A 20,078-nucleotide genomic window follows, 5' to 3' on the forward strand; every position below is an offset into this window, starting at 1 on the left:
TATTTAATAAACTACCAGGAGCCTCAGGAAGAGAAATAGAAGATAGATGGAATAAGAGAGATGGAGTAGTGCAAAATCCTAATCTAAAATGGTCTATAGGACATAGAATACAACATATAATGGATATACTACAAGAGAAATGCACCCATATACAAATACAAAAACAGCTAAAACAAAATGAAATGAACTTTTGTAAAAGCGTAGTTTACACTACACAAAGCTATGATAAAGACAATTACAAAAAGAAAAAGCATAAAAAATACAGAACACATTATAATAGAAATTATCATCAATATAATAGAAAGAAATATTATATTAGAAAATCAGCAGCCAGAAAACCTTATTTAGACAGAAATAGGCATGTAAGAAAATATCGAACAGAAAGGAATTATAAAAATAAACTAGAATTCTTTACTTGTGGAAGTGTAGAACACTTAGCAAATACATGTCCAAAAAGAATAAATAATAAGACAATAAATTCTCAGTTAATTGAAGATTTTCAAGAAACGTTAATAAATGTAGACGAATATTTTTTTTTAGGAACGACTAAGCCAGAGCTTAGTGTGATATATTTTATTTATAGTAAATAAAGACAAAAGTATAAAAGTTCAGACACCAAGAAAAGGAAAGCAACAAAAAATATGTGAAACCGACAACCCTAAATCTCTACTACTTCAGCTCCTCTTCAATCGATCTTCATTTATACACCAAGATATGTCCCCATCGATGAAGAACAATACGATTTTGAGCTTGTCAATATCATCAGCTACTTCAGCTCTTCTTCAATCAATCTTCCATTATACACCAAGATCCGTCCCCATCGATGAAGAACAATACGATTTCTAGCTTGTCAAGATCAAATGTTATCAAAATTCAGCTACTTCTGCTCCTCTTCAATCGATCTTCAATTATACACCAAGATCTGTCCCATCGATGAAGAAAATACGATTTCCAGCTTGTCAAGATCCAATGTTATCAAAATTCAGCCCAAGTCGACGGATTTCAACAATCAATCTCTCACACCAAAAAGGTAAAGAAGCTTTCCGATTTCAATCTTCTCTTGATTCGTAACAGAGATTAGACATGATTATCACCTAATCGGGTCCTTAAACCATAGAACCTCAATTTTAGCTCTGCAATGTCTTGATTCCTGTTCTATTACCATATATATACATCTGTTTGCATTGTGTTTTGGTGAATCCTAGTTTGATGAATAATATCTCTGCCGAAAGAGCTGAAATATGTATTATCCCTCTCTGTAACTAACTGAAACTGTTAATTTTTTCTAAAAAGCACTTATCAGCCTTTGGTTGACCCCAAATATATGCCCCTCAAGCTCTCACCAGGGACTTGGTTAACAACCACCAGGAGTATGCCTCCAGGCTCTCAGTTGAACTAATTTTAGACAAAGTTTAGCAATTACTGTACTAACCAGATGGAATCTCGAAAGCTCATAAGATCCCAAAATTATTTCTCAATTCAACTTCATAAATTTCCCTTTGAAATTGATATGAATTCTGCTCTTCAATTATTGTTAACTCTTCAACAGAATGAGCTTAAAAGCTAATACCACACCTTGGAGAGTTATCAATAGCTGAATTACATTATCACATCACATTCCATTGGGTCTTCCATTTCTTGAGTTTCTGATTCTTAAGTGGGGTACCTGTTGCTTGTCTAGGTTTAGGATTTTTCTCCCTGCACTAGGCAGTTCAAAAAAATTATAAAACTCTGATGTACCTGCAAAATCAAAAGCAATGTTAGATAAAAAATTAGCCAGCATGTTTCCCTCCCTGAAAGTATGTTGTATTATCACATTAAAACTCTCTATTAATTTCTTTATTCTCCCAGCCTCTGTGATAATACACCATGGTGCTTGCCATGCTCCATCAACTACATTTTTCAACAATAAAGAATCAGTCTCCAAGATGAGTGGTTGAATGTCTTGTTCCACACAATATTTCAATCCCTCCAATATTCTCCTAGCGTCAGCTACTACATTAGTAGTATCTCCTATCTCTGCACATTGTGCATAAACCAAATCTCCATCCCAATTTCTAACACAAAATCCATATGAATTGGGCCCTGGATTTCCCCTTGAAGCCCCATCTGTGTTGCATTTGAACCACCTTTCATATGGGAATTTCCAGTGTACAACCTTAGAAATTAAAATGGGATTATAATTTTCTAGGAAATCAATTAGATCAGGCCAGATGAAAGGAATGTTATGTAACCAAGGATATCTCATCTTGGTAAGGTAAAATAAGTTGTTATTCACATCATGAACAACCCTTTTGAAGCTCACCCTACCTCCATGCCTCATTGTATTTCTCCTTTTCCACAGTTCCCAAACAATCATAGCAAGTAGTGCTTGAATTATAGGCTTGAGTTTCTCTCCACACTTTACTCCCCATAGAGTTCTAAAAACCTGATGAACCTGTACCATGTGGATATGGATACCTGCTGCTTCAATGAATAATTTCCATACCCTTGCTGCAAAGTCTCCTGTCAGAAATAAATGTATCATTGTCTCTTGTTGTTGAGAATTGTTGCAACAGTAACATCTTGACACCACAGCTGTCCTCATCCTTCTTAGATTATCATCTGTTGGGATAATACCCTTCCACAACCTCCAAAGAAAGAAGGATATCTTAAATGGAACTCCCTTGATCCATAACTATTGAAAATCAGCCTATATTTGCCCCTTATTCCTTAATAGCTGCCAAGCACTATTCACTGTGAAATGCCCTGAGCTTATGGGCATCCACCATGGTCTGTCCCATACACATTGAAGCTGTTCAATATAAACTTCTTTCTTAATGTGCTCTACAATATCTGTAGGGAAAGAGTCTTGAAGCAGCTGTTCCTTCCATCTTCCATTCTCAATAAGCTGTGCTACATCTTCTAGACCCTCATTTATAGGAAAATCATTAGACACCACCCAATGTAATGGCCCTAGTTTTGACCAGTTCTCGAACCAAACATTAACAGATCCTCCTTTAATTTCCCACCATATTTCATGCTCCATATCTTCTCTGGCTTCTAACATCTTCTTCCACACTTGAGTTCCCCCTTTCCATTGAACCAAATTAGGAATCTCTTTCTTGCAATATTTATTCCACATGTAGTTTGCCCACAAAGAACTTGTGGTCCTAAATCTCCACCAAAGTTCAGCAAAAAGGGCTTTAGAAACATCAAATAGAGATTTAAATCCCAATCCTCCTTCCTGAATAGGTAAGCATACATCTTTCCATGCAACCCAGTGTTTACTTCTCCCCTCTTCTTTATTGCTCCAAAAATATCTAGCAAATCTTATGAAGCTCATTCAGCACACACTTAGGGGGAACCGGTACTGATAAGAGATGTAATGGCATAGTTTGCAATACACTCTTTATTAATACTGCCTTTCCACCAAAAGATAATAATTTTCCTTTCCATCAGTGCAGTCTACCTTTAATCCTCCTAATAAGATCAACATAATACTCCTTCCTTTTCCTAGAGTTGAAAATTGGACATCCTAAGTAAATAAAAGGAAACTGGCCCCTAGTAAAGCCTGTGATATCAGCCACTGATTGGAATAATTCATGACCTACTTTAGAGTACATATAAAAAGAACTCTTCTCCTTGTTAATAAGCTGACCTGAAGTTTGTTCATACCTACTCAAAATTCTCATAATACCATGCAAAGAATCTGGTTGAGCAGAGGCAAATATTATAGTATCATCAGCATATGCCAAGTGGTTTAGAGGATTGGACCCCTTTGGCATTCCATATCCAATATACCCAGCATCATCAAACAGAGAATTCAAAGCCCTTGATAAAACCTCAGCAGACAGAAGAAATAAAATGGGGGATAGAGGGTCCCCCTGCTTCACCCCCCTTGTGGATTGGAAAAAACCTGTTGCCTATCCATTTAGCAAAACTGAATACCAATTGTTGCCTATTAATCTCCAAATCAGATTGATGAAATGTTCTGCAAATCCCATTGCCCTTAACACATGAAAAAGGTATTTCCAGGAAACCCTATCATAAGCCTTAGCCATATCCAGTTTAATAATTACATTAGCAGGCTTTCCTCTATTTCTAATGTCAGAAACTATCTCCTGTGTGAGCAAGACATTTTCAAAAATACTTCTTCCTTTAACAAATCCCGATTGGTTTGCAGAGATCAATGATGGTAAAATCTTTTCCATTCTTCCATGCACTACCCTTGAAATCACCTTGTTAATGAAATTAGACAAACTAATTGGTCTCATATCTGAGAAGGTCAGAACAGGATGCCTTTTAGGAATAAGCACTAAATTAGTATGAGTGATAGATTTAGGCAGTTCTGCACCATCAAAAAATGACAATACTACTGCATGCATATCATTCCCCATAATGTCCCAGCACTGTTGATAAAAAACACCTGTGAATCCATCTGGCCTACTTGCACTATCACCACTTAGAGCAAAAACTGCCTGCTTAACTTCTTCCTTAGTTGGATATGAGCATAACTGCATGTTTTGCTCATGATTGATCAAAGAAGGAACAACCTTTAACAACTCAAAATCATTAATTTCCCTGTCCTGAGTAAACTGAGACTTGTAAAAATTAACAGCTTCCAGCTTGATTTCCTCCATAGAATCCAAACATATACCATCTCTATTCTGAATTGTTTTCAGTTGTAGCTTCTTCCTCTTATCAGTAACATAGTTGTGAAAGAAACTAGTGTTTCTATCTCCTTCTGTATACCAAATAAAACCTGCTTTCTGCTTCCAATATTGTTCTTCTAAGCTGAGATAATTCTTCAACTCAGCTTGAGCCTTTTGAAGAACAATTCTATTAATAATGCTCGGATCTTCTTCAAATACAGTTTCCTTTACTTTCACAACTTCTTCCCTTATTGCCAATTGCTGAAAAATATCTCCATAAGTATCTCTACTCCATCTAGATAAAACCCTTTTAAGATTCTTTAACTTCTGCTTGAAAGCCAAAAAAAGGAGAACCTATAAAAGGTGTTATCCAATTTTGCCTAACAATCTCCTTAAAAGATTCATGCTTAGCCCAGAAATTCAGAAATCTAAATGGTTTTATGAAACTGATAGCCTCCTCTCTACAAGATAAGATCAAAGGGGCATGATCAGATCCTGTCTTTGAAAGGTGTTCCACTTCAATTTGAGGAAAATTATTTTGACATGGAAGATTAACCACTACTCTGTCAAGTCTTTTGAAAATGCAATCCTCAGCAGCTCTCCCATTCCACCATGTAAAAGGACTTCCTTTGAAACCCATGTCAAATAAACCACAAGAATTCACACAACATGCAAAGTCTTCACACTCAGCTAGTGTAACTGGCAGTCCCCCCAACTTTTCATCCTCGAATAATATCACATTAAAATCCCCTCCAACTATCCAAGGAAGATCCATAGTACTAGCCAGATTGTACATGTTATCCCAGAGTTCCAATCTTTCCTCTTCATCACATTTGGCATACACAAAAGTAGCAATTATTTCTTTGCCAATGTCCTGGTGAAATAACTTCAAAGTGATTTGTTGTTCAGTATCCATCAACACTTCCCATTGCACCACAGCATCCAGAAAAACCCAAATCTTTCCATTAATATTAGGAATTGCAGATTCCATTCCCAATCTTCTTTTATATTTCTGAAGATGCCTACAGTTTTGAAAGAGTTCCATCAAAGCAATAATGAAACACTTGTATTGTCTTTGTAGCATGACCAACCTCTGAAAAGCCTGTTGTGTATTAACAGACCTTATGTTCCATATTAGGGCCTTAATCATCATTTATGCTTAGAATAAGTAACTCTCTTTGAGGCCCTCCTGGGTTGTGATGTATCTTGAGCTTTTGAGTTTTTTCCACTTTTTGCACTAGCTTTTGGAGATAAACCAGCCTCGTTAGTGACTTTCTGAATTATTTTAGGGTTAATCTCAGTCCCTTGCTCCTCTTCTATTTTCTGAGACTCCTCTATGGCCATTTGAATTTCAACTTCTGTCACTTTATGAGCCACAATGTCTTGCAGCTTTGCATTTGGAGAAGTTTGCTTGGTCTGAGTAATCAATTGCTTCCCCTTTTCCCCTGCTTGTACTTCTAGCACCTTTAGTACCTCTGTGTTATTCAATTGCTAAGTTTCTGCATCTCCATTTGTACTAAATTCTTTGTCACGACCCAACTCCGTAGGCCGCGACTAGTGTCCGTGCTGGACACTCAAACGTACCTATTAACCCAAATTAGCAAACGACAGAATATTTTCAAATATAGAAGTCGCTTAGCGTTAATAATAACCATAAATGAACCGACACCGTACATGGAAGCCGATGAGGCTGTCACAGATCATATCATACCCAAACATATACAGAACCCACACAAGTATGTCTATAGACCTCTACAGATCATAACAAAATCATAAGACGGGACAGGGCCCCGTCATACCCCTGAATAGCATACATATATGTAATAGCGACGGACTATACCAAAATATAGGCTCTGGACAAAAGAGCGCTCCCAACATAGCAGAATAGATGTCCTAGGCAGGCGGTCAGCAAATCTATCTTCTGTACCTGCGCGGCATGAAAACGCAGCCCCCGAAGAAAGGGGGTCAGTACGAAATATGTACCGAGTATGTAAAGCACAGAACGTAGTAAACAAAGTCATAATCAGAACAGAAGGTACATAAAATGGACAGAATATCCAGATTAGCAAAATTTTGATCATAAAGCATAAATAGTATTTGTTGAAAAACATATGTCGTACCTGGTCCCAATACAGAACAAGATCATAACCGAAACAGGACTTACCGAGAAGTGAGTATGACATCCGAAGTATCAAATGCATATTTTCAAAACATGAGGAGTGTGTTCAGAAACATATACCATATCATGTCCGGCCCCTGACAAGGGCTCGGCGAAACAGAACGTGGCCACCCCCCGACGCTGGTGCCACCATACATAAGGAACAGAGTAGGGGGATAACCCCGTAACATAACATATCATATCAGATGGCCATATCAGATCATATCATATCAAAATGTGTGTAGATGGCACAACATACTCCAAAACCCATGTACATATATACCTGCCCCCTCACATCGAGGCACGGCGAACAATGCAATGGAATACGCTTGACAACATATTCTGGCCCGGGCTCAGTGTGGGAAACATTGAGGCATCCACGAATGGAGTAGTGAGAAACTAAATGCAATAAAAATATCATAGATTTCCAGAGACTCAATGAGGCATATCGAAGGACAAATCAAATCAATGAGATCGGACAGACCCATAGTAAGTGTATGTCATAATGAGTTACGGAAAATAATCCCTCTGGGATCGTTTTCATATTCCAAAAATGGTTTACCAGACTCGACGGAATCATTAAAATAATTTTCCTTCAGTAGTTAGAAGGATAGTTAAAACATTTCGTTTTATATTGTTCGAAAATAAGGCAATAGTATAATAAAAGAGCAAAGCGGGAATAGTGGGAAACTAATTGTAATACGAAATATCGTACCTTTACAGAGACTCAATATAGTATTCAGAATACGCATCATTAGTAGTTGGAAAAGTAGTTAAGACATTTTCTTAAAAATCGCTTGAAATCAAGTTACAAATCGTCATAAGGGTAAAATCGGAAATAGTGGGCCCGCCTCGGGACAAACAAGGCGGCGGGCTCAATTTACGTATTTCAAACTTATGGAGTCCCCTACAGAGGTCTTAGGGATGTTCCATAACTTTCTAGGCAGTTTGGAGAAGTTTTGCATAATTTTTCAATAAAGCATACTAAAGGGGTTCAATTCTATTGAACGAACATGTGACAATTTCAGACGCGGATTCCGATGAGCAGAATATTCTCCGAGGCGTGAATCCGATCCTAGTACATCTAGGACATGCCAAAAGAAGAATCGGGGAAGCTTTACATACCTTTTACGCACTTTACGCCTTTCCAAGTTCACTTCCCGTTTCGTCAAAAATCTGCAAATTGTCACATTTACCAAATGTTAACCATAAGGCTTTAGGCTTAAATCTAAAGTCAGCACTTTTCTACAGAAATTTGGGCAGCATTTCCCCTATACATATAACATCCCCGAGAATTCAACTCGGCCAAAACAATCAACAACAACCCAACAACAACACTAACAACATTAACCATAACTACAAAACACACAATATGGCACAACTAGCCTTCTTTCCGATGTAATACGATAACTTTCATTCCGACTTCGCACTTCCAAACTAAGCTCAATATTTTCATATTCATCACTACTCAAGATCATTACAATACAATTTAGAAGCATTTCATATCATTTCTACAAAATGTTCATGAGATATACATAATATACAAACTTTCCACCGAAGTCATAATTCATTCAAAACATCTAATCTTTTAACATACTTATTCATAACATGTTTTCATATCCCAAGTTCATCAACAATCATCATAATTTGCACCTTAACAACTCCATTTCCATAATGTCATAAAATCATACTAAAACGACATAAACTTCTTCATTCCATTTCAATGCAAACTTACATCATTTTATCTTTATTTACATTGCAAGCATCACAACAACACAACTAACATGTTAAACCAAATTAATTCATTCTCCTTCCAAACTTCAAATACCACACGGCCACATTCCATTTTTCCAACTTCAACCAAATTCATTCCACTTTCATTCTCAATAAGAATTCCATCCTACACACAACTAGAATACAACATAAATTTCAACTCATCACACTTGTACATTAATACACACACACGGCCACACATACATATGCACACCCACTTTGCAAACTTCCATCTTTTCATGAATTTTAATCATTTTCATACACTACAACACAAACAAACCTTCATAACATAATAACTCGGGATAAATTCTTAACTTTTTCTTCAATCTTCTTCACTCAAACATGTTGCCATATTGAAGGAATAAGTGCTCTTTCTTCCCAAACAATTGCACCAAGTTGTAGAGGACCCTCAATTTAGTGGAAATACCACAAGATAATAATTTTTGGATCAAAATTTTTGAGGGGTAAAAAATGGAGAGCAAGGGCCGAATATGCCCTTCATGTTGCTCCTCTTGTTCTTGTTTTTCTCCTTCACTTGTTTCTCTTGAAACTTCTAAAGGATAATGACTTCTTATAATTAATTTGACACATGGGAATTATTTAAAATTTTGTGTGGGCTTGGCCATGTGGCCGGCCACCCTTCTCATTTTGGGCCTAGATTGTTCATCCATTTTTTTAGCCCAAAGACTTATGGATCACATTTTGTAATTCCCGAAACTAATTTCCAAAATTCCAATTTTTGCCCTTGGCCTCCCTCAACACTTCCACATTAATATTCTTTCATGAACACTCATGAGTTAAATAAAATCAATTATGACCTTATTCCTTACAAATCAAAATTATTCCGAATTTTCCCGAATACGCGAAAATACGGGATATAACATCCTCCCCCCCTTTAGAACATTCGTCCTCGAATGTTAGATTAGTCTTATAGGGTCTTTAAGTACTTCGGGGGAGTTTCTTTTTATGGCCAGCACAATTGATACACGTTCATTATTAAATACAACCAAGTAAGGGATTTAGATTACCTGTGGGCATAGGGAACAAGTGAGGACACTTCTTTTTCATTCCGTCCTCCACTTCCAAGGTCATTGCTTCTCCATACTCCAAAATAACTTATAAGGCTCATAGGCGAAATTCCGCATTTTTTTTTTCGAACAATCTGATAAAGTCCGATATATCGCGGACTGAGCTTACCCTTTTTGCCGAATCGCATTACTCCTTTCATAGGCGATCCTTTCAAAAATACCCAATTGCCGACCTGGAACTCCAAGGGTCGACGCCGTTTGTCAGCACACGATCTCCGTCGACTCTGGGCTACTAATTGTCTTTCTCGGATGAGTTTCACCTTATCAACGGCCCATTGGATCATATTCGGGCCTATTAATTCTGTTTCGCCAATATTAAACCAGCCGATCGGTGACCTGTATTTCCCGCCATACTAAGCCTCGTATTGAGCTAGAATGGTAACGGTTATTATAAGCAAACTCGATCAACGACAATGGTCTTCCCGGCTACCTCTGGAATCAATAATACAGGCCCACAACATATCTCCTAACGTCTGTATAGTGTGCTCGGCTTGTCTGTCGCCCTGAGGGTGGAATACTGTGTTCAGACTTATCTGAGCCCCAATTCTTCCTGAAAGCAAATTTCCAGAAATTAGTCATAAACTGAGTATCTCCGTCAGTGACAATAGATATAGGAACTCTGTGGAGTCTCACTATTCCTTTAATACATATAGCCTGGCATAATCCTCAACTGAATAAGTGGTTCTGACGGGGAAAAAATGGGCTGATTTTGTTAGCCTATCAACCATACCCCGTATGGAAATCATACTTCCGTGGGGTGCGAGGCAAACCTGTAATGAAATCCATATTAATTATCTCCCACTTCCAAGTCAGAATTTCCATTTCCTGAAACAGTCCACCCGGTTTCTGATACTTAATTTTAACTTGCTGACAATTTGGGCACTGGTCAACGGGCCCTACGATGTCGGGCACACATAATCTGCCTCGGTATAACAATACTCATCCGGTAAACTTCGAGCTGGATCTTTTCCTCGTCAAAGGTCGTATCTCTGTACGATACTAGAATAGGATCCTCAAACTGACGCTGTTTTACCTTTCCCATGATCAATGATTCAGTAACTTCTTCGGACAAAATTCCAATATCTTCAGAACCGACCAAACGAATTCCAAGGCTAGCCGACTAATGAGTTTTTCAGACCAATTCTTTATTTCTGAATGTACGCCGGTCAAGCCGTCCGTAGACTCACGACTAAGTGCATCTGTCACAGCTTTAACTTTTCTAGGGTGGCACAAAATATTAACATCATAATCTTTCAATAATTTGAACCATCTTCTCTGCCGCGAATTCGGCTCCCCCCCCCCCCCCTTTTTAGGGTTATACTCCTAGCATATTCATGTCTTTTCTTTCTGACCTGCAACTTAATTTTCTCTTCGAGACATTAACGGAATCACAAGTATATAGTACGCAATCTTATCCGATAGCTGGTACTCAAGTAATAGACTTAATGTAGTTGTTTATCTCATAATAATCATATTCTTCCTTCATACCCATTCCTTACCTGTCATTCTATTTGCTCGACAATCGAATCATTCGATATTCACATAATTCATCATTTCATGCCATAAGTTTTCCTTCGCCCTGTACTATTCCATTTTTGTTTGCTTTTGCAATTGACTTCGTACTTTGCCCGTCGACTCTTTCAGAGGCTCCGCTTAATTACGTTTCTCACGGTTCACTTCTTCTAACATTTGGATCTCCTTACCTTCCACTCGATTATTCTCCTTTCTTTCCAAACATCATTGTATTAGGATCTTTCAATCCCAACCGGTAGCAAACCGAGTATCAATCGATTTCGTACATTGATACCACACCTTTCCCTTTTTCTCGTAAATTCTATCCAGTTAATGTTTCCCGTATGTTACAACACTGGCTATTAGGGTTCACCAATCAATAGACACAGTCATAAATGGGGGCCCTACGCATACATATATATATCACTACCATTTCTTTTACAACACATCTTCAATCACTTGTTCGAATTTACTCTAATTTCAGGGCTGCGCTGCTTTTTCTTTCTTTTTAACAATCTAACCCGTCTCAGCTCGTGTGATCCCTATAAAGTTTCTAACCATTCCACATATCCTAATTCCCTTTAGGTTACCCTGAATTTCCTATTCGTCTCTTATACCTATGTTTGCAAAATTTTTTGCACATTTCCCAGGGGGTCACCCATCCCAGAATTGCTCTGGCCCTGGCACGCTTAACCTTACAACTTTAATGCATTTAGACACGTTAAGACCGGTATAATTACATCGATTGCCCCGCACAGCCTTTGTCACGTAATTTAAGACAAATCGGGGTCTTAACAACTTTTCAAAATGTTCTCGTAGCGGGTCCCACCCCAACCTAGCGAGAATTCTTTTACCTTTCTGACTATATGGTTACCGTGTCGCCCCCTGTAAACCCTCAATATTTACCTTCATGTATATATATGTTCCTACACAGCCCACGAGTTTGAGTTTTTATTCCACAAATTCCACCTCCCACCAGTCGAGGAAAATTGATAAAATGTGTAGTAGGGTATCTTCCGACCACCAACAAAAGAAAGCTAGAATCCGACAAACTTCGCGGAATCTTTTAGTACTTAATTCACATAATTACCTCCATATTTTTATATATATATTTGAGTCGTGAGCGAACCACTCAATTCCCGACTGCTTGTCATACGCTTTGTATTCTTCCAATTAGAGGAAACTTGATCGTCGGACATTTTTGCCCTTCCGCATATTTTTGCCCTTCACATGGGCTATGCTAAAACAAAATGGGGTTAGAACATATTTCTGGTCCCTCCAAATAAATTGTATTCGCTACTCGTATATGCTTTCTCGAGATAAAATTTTCCATATGACGATAACGCTTCTTACGAATGACATGGAGGGTATCTCTTAAACTTTTAACCCAACATAAGAGATTTACCCTATCGGTATCGACTTTCAAGACATACTAAGAATTTAAACCTTATTTTCCTGTTTATATTTTTGGAAAAATTTGGGGAGAGGTTCCTCTGTATTTCTTACTATCCCAAAACCTGTACACAGGAAATACCAACCATGCCTCACAGGGCCAACACATATACGTATATACATATCGTATCATAACGCATCATAGCCACACGGGGCTAACAATTTCAAATAAAAGTATCAGAATGCCGAGGCTTACCTCACATGCCCAACTCGAACTGCACCTGCTACACTTTCCATGTTTGTTTCTCTTTTTAATAATCGACTTTATGTTTTAATCGTACTTTAGGATACCTTACCTAGCATACATCTCTCATACCATTGCTTACCGGAGTACTGTGTAGCTTCCAATGTCAGCAGTCACTGTCTTACGTCGATACCGTTCTCCAGCTGCAATCAAGGGTTAGTAAAGAAAGAAACTCATTTCCTACAGCTGGCTCTATCGTACGACCTAAGAATCAAAGAAAGGTAACACCTAAATGTCCTGTAGCCTCCTCTTTATAGATGTGGTGCACAACACACCGATAAACAGGACTCTACTAGACACGGTCTGTAGACACTCCGAGGACGAACCGCTCTGATACCACTTTTGTCACGACCCAACTCCGTAGGCCGCGACTAGTGTCCGTGGTGGACACTCAAACGTACCCAATAACCCAAATTAGCAAACGACAGAATATTTTCAAATATAGAAGTCGCTTAGCGTTAATAATAACCATAAATGAACCAACACCGTACATGGAAGCCGATGAGGCTGTCACAGATCATATCATACCCAAACATATACAGAACCCACACAAGTATGTCTACAGACCTCTACAGATCATAACAAAATCATAAGACGGGACAGGGCCCCGTCATACCCCTGAATAACATACATATATGTAATAGCGACGGACTATACCAACATATAGGCTCTGGACAAAAGAGCGCTCCCAACATAGCAGAATAGATGTCCTAGGCAGGCGGTCAGCAAATCTATCTTCTGTACCTGCGCGGCATGAAAACGCAGCCCCCGAAGAAAGGGGGTCAGTACGAAATATGTACCGAGTATGTAAAGCACAGAACGTAGTAAACAAAGTCATAATCAGAACAGAAGGTACAGAAAATGGACAGAATATCCAGATTAGCAAATTATTGATCATAAAGCATAAATAGTATTTGTTGAAAAACATATGTCGTACCTGGTCCCAATACAGAACAAGATCATAACCGAAACAGGACTTATCGAGAAGTGAGTATGACATCCGAAGTATCAAATGCATATTTTCAAAACATGAGGAGTGTGTTCAGAAACATATACCATATCATGTCCGGCCCCTGACAAGGGCTCGGCGAAACAGAACGTGGCCACCCCCCGACGCTGGTGCCACCATACATAAGGAACAGAGTAGGGGATAACCCCGTAACATAACATATCATATCAGATGGCCATATCAAAATGTGTGTACATGGCACAACATACTCCAAAACCCATGTACATATATACCTGCCCCCTCACATCGAGGCACGGCGAACAATGCAATGGAATACGCTTGACAACATATCCTGGCCCGGGCTCAGTGTGGGAAACATTGAGGCATCCACGAATGGAGTAGTGAGAAACTAAATGCAATAAAAATATCATAGATTTCCAGAGACTCAATGAGGCATATCGAAGGACAAATCAAATCAATGAGATCGGACAGACCCATAGTAAGTGTATGTCATAATGAGTTACGGAAAATAATCCCTCTGGGATCGTTTTCATATTCCAAAAATGGTTTACCAGACTCGAGGGAATCATTAAAATAATTTTCCTTCAGTAGTTAGAAGGATAGTTAAAACATTTCGTTTTATATTGTTCGAAAATAAGGCAATAGTATAATAAAAGAGCAAAGCGGGAATAGTGGGAAACTAATTGTAATACGAAATATCGTACCTTTACAGAGACTCAATATAGTATTCAGAATACGCATCATTAGTAGTTGGAGAAGTAGTTAAGACGTTTTCTTAAAAATCGCTTGAAATCAAGTTACAAATCGTCATAAGGGTAAAATCGGAAATAGTGGGCCCGCCTCGGGACAAACAAGGCGGCGGGCTCAATTTGCGTATTTCAAACTTATGGAGTCCGCTACAGAGGTCTTAGGGATGTTCCATAACTTTCTAGGCAGTTTGGAGAAGTTTTGCATAATTTTTCAATAAAGCATACTAAAGGGGTTCAATTCTATTGAACGAACATGTGACAATTTCAGACGCGGATTCCGATGAGCAGAATATTCTCCGAGGCGTGAATCCGATCTTAGTACATCTAGGACATGCCAAAAGAAGAATCGGGGTAGCTTTACATACCTTTTACGCACTTTACGCCTTTCCAAGTTCACTTCCCGTTTCGTCAAAAATCTGCAAATGGTCACATTTACCAAATGTTAACCATAAGGCTTTAGGCTTAAATCTAAAGTCAACACTTTTCTACAGAAATTTGGGCAGCATTTCCCCTATACATATAACATCCCCGAGAATTCAACTCGGCCAAAACAATCAACAACAACCCAACAACAACACTAACAACATTAACCATAACTACAAAACACACAATATGGCACAACTAGCCTTCTTTCCGACGTAATACGATAACTTTCATTCCGACTTCGCACTTCCAAACTAAGCTCAATATTTTCATATTCATCACTACTCAAGATCATTACAATACAATTTAGAAGCATTTCATATCATTTCTACAAAATATTCATGAGATATACATAATATACAAACTTTCCACCGAAGTCATAATTCATTCAAAACATCTAATCTTTTAACATACTTATTCATAACATGTTTTCATATCCCAAGTTCATCAACAATCATCATAATTTGCACCTTAACAACTCCATTTCCATAATGTCATAAAATCATACTAAAACGACATAAACTTCTACATTCCATTTCAATGCAAACTTACATCATTTTATCTTTATTTACATTGCAAGCATCACAACAACACAACTAACATGTTAAACCAAATTAATTCATTCTCCTTCCAAACTTCAAATACCACACGGCCACATTCCATTTTTCCAACTTCAACCAAATTCATTCCACTTTCATTCTCAATAAGAATTCCATCCTACACACAACTAGAATACAACATAAATTTCAACTCATCACACTTGTACATTAATACACACACACGGCCACACATACATATGCACACCCACTTTGCAAACTTCCATCTTTTCATGAATTTTAATCATTTTCATACACTACAACACAAACAAACCTTCATAACATAATAACTCGGGATAAATTCTTACCTTTTTCTCCAATCTTCTTCACTCAAACATGTTGCCATATTGAAGGAATAAGTGCTCTTTCTTCCCAAACAATTGCACCAAGTTGTAGAGGACCCTCAATTTAGTGGAAATACCACAAGATAATAATTTTTGGATCAAAATTTTTGAGGGGTAAAAAATGGAGAGCAAGGGCCGAATATGCCCTTCATGTTGCTCCTCTTGTTCTTGTTTTTCTCCTTCACTTGTTTCTCTTGAAACTTCTAAAGGATAATGACTTCTTATAATTAATTTGACACATGGGAATTATTTAAAATTTTGTGTGGGCTTGGCCATGTGGCCGGCCACCCTTCTCATTTTGGGCCTAGATTTTTCATCCATTTTTTTAGCCCAAAGACTTATGGATCACATTTTGTAATTCCCGAAACTAATTTCCAAAATTCCAATTTTTGCCCTTGGCCTCCCTCAACACTTCCACATCAATATTCTTTCATGAACACTCATGAGTTAAATAAAATCAATTATGACCTTAGTCCTTACAAATCAAAATTATTCCGAATTTTCCCCAATACGCGAAAATACGGGATATAACATTCTTGCATATCATCAGGTGGTTTGCATTTAACTCCCACATGTTCTGTCAAAATGTCCAAACTCTGATCTTCTTTTAGTGCACTATTGGCTGTATCATAATTCCTTGAATTATTTCCATCTGAAAATAATGAACCTTTTGAATGCCTTCCACCATAGTGAACCTTTGTAGATTCATAAGATTCCACCATCTGTACCGTAGACCCCTGACTGGTTTCCATACTTGTGCCCTCAATCTCTTCCACCCTATCCCCCCACCTTCTACTTGAATTTTGTGGACTTCCCTGACTATTTTCAATTGGCACAGAATCATGAGAATTTTCTTTCTCTTTACCCTTATTAATTCTGCCAAAAGAACTTTCCACCCATGCCTTTGAATTTTCATGCCCATAACTTGAATTCTCCCTTGATGTTTCCTTTGTTTGCCCCTTCTTGAATTCTCCCCAACTTTCTTTTTCCACATATGGAGAGTTATTAAACTCTAAGTCTTCATTGTCACCTAAATGTTCTCCCTTGTTATCTGGTGATTTGATGAGTATCTCCCCCTCACTTTGATCTCCTGATTGACCCCCTTTGCACTTTGTGATGACTTTATTTAATTCTGTGGCATTTCCTGCATGTTCATCCTTGGATTCTACAGTATTGCTATCTTTCTGTACTTCTGCAGTATCCCCAGACTGTTCATACTTACTTTCTTGTGTTTTGATTTCAGGAAAATGCTGTTGGTCATCATTTGCTGCTATGTTCTCTTCTACATGCCCTGGAACTGCTACAGATGCAACCTATTTGCTAGATATCCCTACATTTCTTGAGGTACTTTGTTTTCCTACCTTGCTATTGCATCCATCCTTATATTCTTCAACAATGCTATCTTTTTGTGAGTCTTCCTTATCACCTACATGCTCTTTCTCATATTCCTGTGTTTTATTTTTAGGAGATTGGACTTGCTCTTCATTTTGTGCTAAGTTATCATCTGGCAGCCCTGTGTCTGATAAAGCAGCAAACTGATTTCTTGTTTGCAATGTATTATCTGAAGCATTGCATTTCTCCCCCTTACTTCTGCAATCAGATGTATCACCATTGGTAAGAATTCTATTATCTTTTACAGCATTCCAGTTTCCGGGATTTTCTACCATCCTTCCACTAGGCAACATTCTGGCAGAGTTGTGATATCCCCTGTACGGTTTCTTGTTTCCTCCATTCTCCTTCACCTTTAGCTGTTTATGTTTTTCCCGTACCTTCTCAACTTTATTAGTCTCCTTCTCCTGTTGCTGTTTTCCATCAAAATACCTTTCATTGTTGCTTCCATTTTTTTCTCTATTTTGATCATGAGACTCAAAGTTGGTTGTTGCTTCTATCTTCTTTCCTTGATTATCCTTTACCTCAGCCAATTGTGGATTAATAATTCTACACTCATCTTCATTGTGACCCTATAGTTTACAATCAGTACAATATTTGGGTAAATAATCATATTGAATTTTCACATTGACAGTCCTTATTGCTCCTGACATTTCATCCTCTATATCCATTCTCAAAGAAGTTGGTAGATCTGACAGTAAATCTACCAAAACGTTGACCCTAGCACAACTAGGTCTTATTTTGTTAATAGTAGCCATGTCAAGATGAATTGGAATTCCTACAGCAGATGCCATTGAGAATAAAGATTCCTTTACAAAATAGATTGACAATAGATTTGGAAAAGAGATCCATGCCACTGCCTTAGTAGTCTCCTCATCAATTTTGAACTTGGTGTCATATATAAGTGGTTTCATCTGGTATGAATATCCTTCCCTATCAGTGATATAATATATTGGTTTTGATGTTAGATTCACAAAATCCTCCCATAGAGATAATCTTAAAAGCACATGTCTATTTCTGAAGAATCCAACCCTACATTCACCTTTTATTCCACACTGTGCAGGAATAATTTTGCGAAGTTGATCCATGCCTGGCCATCCATATGAGAATTTACCCACTACAGCATACTGCAATTTCTCAATGATATTCATCCTTTTCACCCCTTCCTCGGTCCATTTGAGATAAGGTACCCCATGGAGAAAAGATACTTTCTTGATTTCAATTGGTGCAACAGTCTGTGTTTCTTCATTCAAAATTATAGGCTTCAAAAGATTTGCATATTGTAACTTATTTTCATTTGTTTGTGTAGTCGCTCCTTCCTGTAATGTTGCAAAAGTAATATGCTAACCAGTCCCACCGGAGGACTGGCCACCGGCCGTAGAGGCCATGCACTAGTTTGAGTTAGGGTTTTGCATGAAAATAGGATGAAAGAGAAGAGAGCCTTTTTCTTGCCGCCCTTAACTTGAATTTTGAAATGTAGACGAATATATGTCAGACACAGAGAGTATATATTCTATAGTAAGTGTAGACACTGAAGAAAAAATCAAAACATACTCATCAGACTCAGAAGCAGAAGAATTAATCAATCAAATTGGATTAGAAAATCTAGACTTAAGCAATAGATAATTTAGCAAATATAGCGGAACACTGTAATCATGAGTTCGAACGAAATAAAGGATTGGATAGTAATGCATGTTTCTTTTGTAAATGGTATCCTAGTAGAGACAAAAGAGCTAAATGTAAAAATTGCTATATAGAAGGATGTACAATGTGTATTGAAAAAGAATTCAAGACAAAAATAAATAAAGAGGAAACTCATAAGAAAATTGAAGACCCTACTCTTAATCTAAGAATAATAACATTAGAAACAAGAATAAATGAATTAGAAACTAGATTATGTAACCTAGAAAAAAGAAAACAAAAAGAAGTAGATAGTGAAGACGAACAAATAAGATTATCAAATATACAACCAATAATGAAACCATTAAGAATAATACCAGAAGATTCTCAAGCAGAATTAATGAGTATAGAAGATCATGAAGCATTAGTATGTAATGAAGATAAAAAATTAGGAACAATAAAAATACTTGCCAGGATTAAAATAGATGATTATGAGATAGAAACATTAGCATTAGTAGATTCAGGGTGCACAAAGTGCATAATAAATAAAAGAATAGTTCCACCTAATTTAATAAAAATTCTAGAAAAATCAGTTGCAGCCATGCAAATGGATGGAACACATAACATATATAGACATTATGTTCATAAGGCCTATATTAGCGTTATAAATACATGTTCAGAATTTTACAAACCAAGCTATAAAATGGATAAGATATGGGTAAGAGACCTTAATATAAATGTAGATTTTGTCATACGATTAGACTTTATGTTACATAATAATGGCAGCTATATGATCACAAGAGATGGAGTAATTTTCTTAAAAAATATTACTCATACACCGGTACAAGTTCTTAAGACTGAAACTAGAATCCGTCATAAGAAGATCCCTACACCAGATCAAAGCAAACTGCAAAAGAAAGAAGATAGTTGTTGTAAAGAGTGTCAAGAAAATAATAAATGTTGTAAAGATAAGCCAGAAATAAAAAATTTAACTCTAGAAGAAGAAGAAATTCTAGGAGCAGAGGATTCGTTAGAAAAAAATTATACTTTAATAGACATAGAGACAGAGTTATATAATTTTAAAACAGGAATAGAAAGAATAGGAATAATAAGACCTACATCTTTA

At 37.3% G+C, this 20,078-nt stretch overlaps 1 protein-coding gene across 2 annotated transcripts; it reads left to right on the forward strand.

Moving 5' to 3' along the window:
• The first annotated feature begins 640 nt into the window (after positions 1 to 640).
• Positions 641 to 18,733, forward strand: LOC132614732 (uncharacterized). 2 transcript variants are annotated; one of them, XM_060329251.1, is made up of 4 exons: positions 641 to 1,030; positions 17,187 to 17,287; positions 17,409 to 17,557; positions 18,396 to 18,733. In XM_060329251.1, the coding sequence occupies exons 1-4, from the start codon at positions 934 to 936 to the stop codon at positions 18,436 to 18,438; spliced, it is 390 nt and encodes a 129-aa protein (XP_060185234.1). In that variant the 5' UTR covers positions 641 to 933; the 3' UTR covers positions 18,439 to 18,733. The 2 variants fall into 2 exon arrangements, with proteins under 2 accessions (XP_060185234.1, XP_060185235.1); XM_060329252.1 differs by having other exon boundaries at positions 17,409 to 17,497.
• Positions 18,734 to 20,078: the final 1,345 nt, after the last annotated feature.

Source organism: Lycium barbarum, chromosome 10 (genome assembly GCF_019175385.1).
Source record: "Lycium barbarum isolate Lr01 chromosome 10, ASM1917538v2, whole genome shotgun sequence".
Lineage (NCBI taxonomy): Eukaryota > Viridiplantae > Streptophyta > Magnoliopsida > Solanales > Solanaceae > Lycium > Lycium barbarum.

Excerpts from the sequence above, each read along its gene's own strand:
- LOC132614732 (XM_060329251.1), top strand. The coding sequence starts at position 934 with ATGAAGAAAATACGATTTCCAGCTTGTCAAGATCCAATGTTATCAAAA. Across the intron at positions 1,031-17,186 it reads CAATCTCTCACACCAAAAAG|GAAAATGCTGTTGGTCATCA; the intron begins GTAAAGAAGCTT and ends TTTTGATTTCAG. Across the intron at positions 17,558-18,395 it reads AATCAGATGTATCACCATTG|GAATAATTTTGCGAAGTTGA; the intron begins GTAAGAATTCTA and ends CACACTGTGCAG.